We start from the raw sequence: 4,914 nt of genomic DNA, 5'->3' as shown, positions 1-4,914 counted from the left end.
TGAGTTGGATAAACTTCTCTTGCCCACCAAGGCGCAAGACAATAAAGAAGAAACTCATGGGTCAGAAGAAAGGCAATTCAAAAGGGGAGCAAAAATACCAAAAACAACCAAACAAACCCAGAATTACAGAATATGCTGAGTTTGAAGGTAACCCCAAGGATCATCCAGTCCAACCCTTAGCCCTGCACAGGACCATCCACAAGGGTCCACAATGAGTCTGAGAGGATGATCCAAACACTTGTTGAGCTCTGTCAGCCTTGGTGCTGTGCCCACTACCCTGGGGAGCCTGTTCAGTGCCCAACCTCATTCTGGGGGAAGAATCTTTTCCCAAGATCCAACCTAACTCTGCCCTGACACAACTCCAGGCTATTCCCTCAGTGCTGTCCCTGGTCCCCCCAGAGCAGAGCTCAGGGCCTGCCCCTCCTCTTCCCCTGCCCAGGAAGTTGTGACTGCAGCGAGGTCTCCCTTCAGTCTCCTCTTCTCCAATTGAACACACCAAGTGCCCTCAGTGTCCTCGCACAACTTCTACTCCAGGCCCTTCCCCATCCTCGTGGCCTCCTTTAGACACTCTCTAATGGCTCAATCTCCCCCTTCCATTGTGTTCCCCCCAAAATGCCCCAGTCTTGCAGGTGAGGCCACCCCAGGGCAGAGCAGAGCAGTAACATGGAAAGCACAGAAACTCTTGGCATCAAGGGGTCACTGTGACACTGGGGAAACTCATGGAATGAAGGGACCATTGTGACACTGCAGGGCCTTGTGGAACCTTGCCTTTTGGGAATCCCAAAGGGATGTGTGGGGGTGTTTCACTGACAACCAGGAGAATTTTGGACCTTTACACACCCAGATCTTGATGTGTCCACACATCTCTGCCTGGGTGTGGGTGTGAATTGACTGTGATGTGAGTGTTGTTTTTGGGAATCTATGATTCAGTCACTGTTCAATTGCAGTAAATGCTATTGAATTCCTAAATAACTATTCAACGGGTCAATGATTAAGGCCTACTAATCTCCTTTGCCCCCTTCTTATCTTTGTTTCCAAATCCTGTGCCCCCTGACCCTCTTGCATCTCAAGGCTCTGTGTAAATCGCTTTCTTTCATAGAAAAAATATATATTTTTGTGAGGTCCACTTTAAAAGCTTCCTCCTTAGCTAAACAACAAAACAAATCTAATTAGTTGTTGAAGACTTGAAAAGGTGAAGACAATTAAAAGAAGGAAAATACTTTGTTTTTCTGTATTTTAATGAGCACCACAGCGTGTTTACAGAGAAGTCCATTGTTCTCAGCTACTGAGAGAAGACTGAAGAAGCTGCTCAGGAAGTCAGAAAGCAAACTCCCAGTCCCTTGAAGCATTCTTGGGCCTCACTTAGGGCAGGCACTGACAAAGCCTCCCCAGGGACTCCTTAGAGCAGATCCTTGCAGGCCAGGAGTGCAGGCAGACAAAGCAAAGTTGCTTGTGGTGACCTGAGGGGCAGAGGCAGCTGCCAGAGCCAAGGGCACAAAGGCCTGGGTGCCTTGCAGCCCTGTCAGAGCCTTTGGCCATCTGTGTTGCAGGCTGTGCTCCCCTGTCCCTGCTGTTCCTCTGGCCTTGCAGGCTGCACACACCCCTCCTGCTTTGCCACCCCCCTCCCAGCAGCATTTCTGGGCCCTCCCTGATATCTCTGCTGTCCCCCAGCTCTGGCTCTTGCCATGTGCACTTGGCCTTCTTAGCTTTGATGCTAAGCCCCTGTGCCCCAGGACATCCCTGACAGAGCCCAGGCTCTTCTCCTGGGGGTTCCTGCAGAGCTGAGCAGATCCAGGTCACCTCCCATTGCTCTGCCAACCCCTTGGGCCTGCTCTGGGCCCTACAGGTCCTTGCCCTGCTCTCAAGGGCTGTGGGGGTGCTTCATGGTCAGGCCTTGGGCTTTAGAGCTCAGGGTGGGGATTAGGCAGAACTTTGGCAGGTTTGTTGTTTTGCTGGTAGGGTCTGGTTCATGTTCAGTAGAACAGTTTTTTGAGCTAGGTCACGATTAAAGCTTGGCTTTTCATACTAAGAAAGTAGGTTTGGGGTGAGCATTAGGTACAAATAAGAGTCTGGAGTTCTGGGTTTGGGCTTTTTCTGTCTTGGAATTAGAGCAGTGGATTCCTTTCAATGGGAGGGGCAGCACTTTTGGGTAGTGTTGAGGTTACAAATAGAGTAAAGACCCATCAGGAATGTTTGCACAGTCAGTGTTTCAGCACCCTCAGCATTCCCTGAAACTGTTCTTATCTCGTCAAAATCTTTCATATTTGTTGAACATCTCCTTTTCCCTCACCCAAACATCCCATCCAGTTTTTCCCAGTTCTGCTGACCTCCCCAAAACCTTTCATCTGGATGGGGTCACCTTTATGATGACCCTCCTGACCCCTGAGCATCTGCCTGCCCTCCTTTTGCCAGTCAGTCCCTGGGGACAGCCCTGGCAGCCCAGCCCCCAAGGGCACACGATGTGTTGCTGTGCTGGAGAGCACCCTCCTCAGCCTGTGCAGCAGGGCTGGAGGTGTGGGATTCCCTTCCCCTCCCCAGCTGGGCCCTTCCTGCCTCTCACACTTGGGCACTTGAGCTGCCCCGGGGCATTTCTGGGGCTGTGGCCACCCCTGGGACTGCTCTGGGAAGTCATGGCCTGAATCCATGAGTGTGGAGTTTGGGAGAGAGTAGAAACCTCTGCAGAACAGAACCCTTGGTAACTGCTCAAGTCTTCCTGTCCAACATTTCAAGGGTTACTACCTTTTTTTTTTTTTTCCTAATTTTTTCATTGTTTTTTTCACTGAAAAACCAAACCCATATTCACCGACCTGATTCACTCACTACGAACAGCTTTGTACAGCTACTTAGCAAAATAAATTTCCTACCAATGTTTCAAATGAATAAATATTACTCAGAAGAGCTCCTGAACGTTTTGAATATATTTCATATCTCTAATTTTGCCTCTTTTTCATTTCAGCCCTGCGGGGTGTCACCTGCTCTGCCCTGTCTGAGATGCCCCACGGTCTGAGGGATGGACAAGGCAATTGTGATTGTTCTTGGCTGGTCTGTGACCACTGTCCTGGGGCAGCTTTCCCAGGGTGTGCAGCACATGGAAAAGACCAGACACTGGGAAAAAAGCTCAGCCTTCAGGAAGTGCCTGCAGGGGAAGCCCTTTGTTGATGGAAGTGCTGGTGTGGAGCCCAGCCCTGTCCCAGCAGTGCCCAGGGCCTGTCCCTGCCTGTGGTCCCAGGACTGACACACAGCAGGACAGTGACTGAGCTGCCAGAGCACTCAGGCCTTGGACACAAACAGCAAAGGAGAGGGGGGAGTGCAAAAAGAGCAGCTCTGCAAAGACCCAGTTCTGGTACTCCCTGGCAGGGCTGGGACTCTTTTCCCCTCCACATCTGCAAACATGGAAATGCCCTCCAGCTTCAGAAGAGGTCTTGGAGGAAGGGTCCAGGAAAAAGAATTTCTGTAGTTTCTTACACTCAGAGATTGTGAATCATTCATGTACAAACTATCACAGGCAGAATGTTTGACAAATACCTTGCCGCACAAATTTTTATTTTGTTTCAATGCACGCAGAACACGATTCCTGATTAGTACATTTTCTGGGTCAAAAAAAAAAGAGTGAGACAGTGAATTATATATGGGATGAAAAATTAAATTTCAGTGTTAATGACAAGAACAAGAGGGACATAACATGAAAGCCCCCAACTCCCAGCACTACTAAAAGTATTAGAAGGCAAGCTGGACCCAAACTGTGTTACTCAGTGAGTGGTCTGCAGAAGAAAAGGAGCAGGTTATTGCTTTTGAAAAACAACCAGTCATCATTTTCCTTATGGTATCCTTGAGCTCCTGGTTCCTCAGGTTGTCGATGAGGGGGTTCACTGCTGGAGGCACCACCAAGTACAAAACTGAAAGAGCCAAGTCTAGTGATGGAGAGGAGATGGAGGGGGGTTTCAGGAAGGCAAATATGCAAGTGCTGAGGAACAGGGAGACCACGACCAGGTGAGGGAGGCACATGGAAAAGGCTTTGTGCCGTCCCTGCTCAGAGGGGATCCTCAGCACAGCCCTGAAGATCTGCACATAGGAGAAAACTGTGAAAATGAAACAACCAAATGCGAAACAGGCAGTAACAGGAATGAGACCAATTTCACTGAGGTAGCCTGAGTGTGAGCAGGAGAGCTTGAGGATGTGTGGGATTTCACAGAAGAACTGGTCCAGAGCATTGCCTTGGCACAGGGAAAATGTATTGGCTGTGTGCAGCAGAGAATAGAGAAATCCAGAGGCCCAGGCAGCTGCTGCCATGTGGGCACAAGCTCTGCTGCCCAGGAGGGTCCTGTAGTGCAGGGGTTTGCAGATGGCAAAGTAGCGGTCATAGCACATGATGATCAGGAGGAAATACTCTGTTGACATGAGAAACATAAACACAAACACCTGGGTAGTGCATCCTGCATAGGAGATGTCCCTGGTGTCCCAGAGGGAGTTGTGCATGGCTTTGGGCACAGTGGTGCAGATGCAGCCCAGGTCTGTGAGGGAGAGGTGCAGGAGGAAGAAGTCCCTGGGGGTGTGCAGGTGCTGGTCGCAGGCTACGGCGCTGAGGATGAGGCCGTTGCCCAGGAGGGCAGCCAGGGGGATGCCCAGGAAGAGCCAGAAGTTCAGCAGCTGCAGCTCCCGCCTATCTGCCAATGCCAGGAGCAGCAACTGGTCCATGGAGCTGCTGTTGGGCATTTGCTGATTCTTACCATGACGTCTGTTCAGAAAAGCAAAAGAAAGGGAACAGTTAACACAGATTTTTCTGAGAAAGCCACTCCCTTTTAAAGAGGTTTTAATAGAAATTTGTCAAGTGCTGTTAAATCTGTTGCCACAGAGTCAGTTTTGCTTTGCTGCAATGGGACATGGAACTCTTTTTGGTCTGCTCTGACACTCCCA

At 50.0% G+C, this 4,914-nt stretch overlaps 1 protein-coding gene across 1 annotated transcript; it reads right to left on the bottom strand.

The window, feature by feature from the left end:
- Positions 1-3,807: 3,807 nt before the first annotated feature.
- Positions 3,808-4,713, bottom strand: LOC114070922 (olfactory receptor 14J1-like; the record flags this gene model as incomplete). Its single annotated transcript, XM_027908546.1, has 1 exon — positions 3,808-4,713. A coding segment is annotated over exon 1 (906 nt), but the record flags the coding sequence as incomplete, so codon positions are not given.
- Between the last annotated feature and the right edge of the window lie 201 nt (positions 4,714-4,914).

Source organism: Empidonax traillii, unplaced genomic scaffold (genome assembly GCF_003031625.1).
Source record: "Empidonax traillii isolate 1590-97213 ecotype Southwest subspecies unplaced genomic scaffold, ASM303162v1 scaffold1745:size86688, whole genome shotgun sequence".
Taxonomy (NCBI): domain Eukaryota; kingdom Metazoa; phylum Chordata; class Aves; order Passeriformes; family Tyrannidae; genus Empidonax; species Empidonax traillii.
Note: the sequence above shows the minus strand (reverse complement) of the source record. Positions and strands in the feature narration are given on the sequence as shown.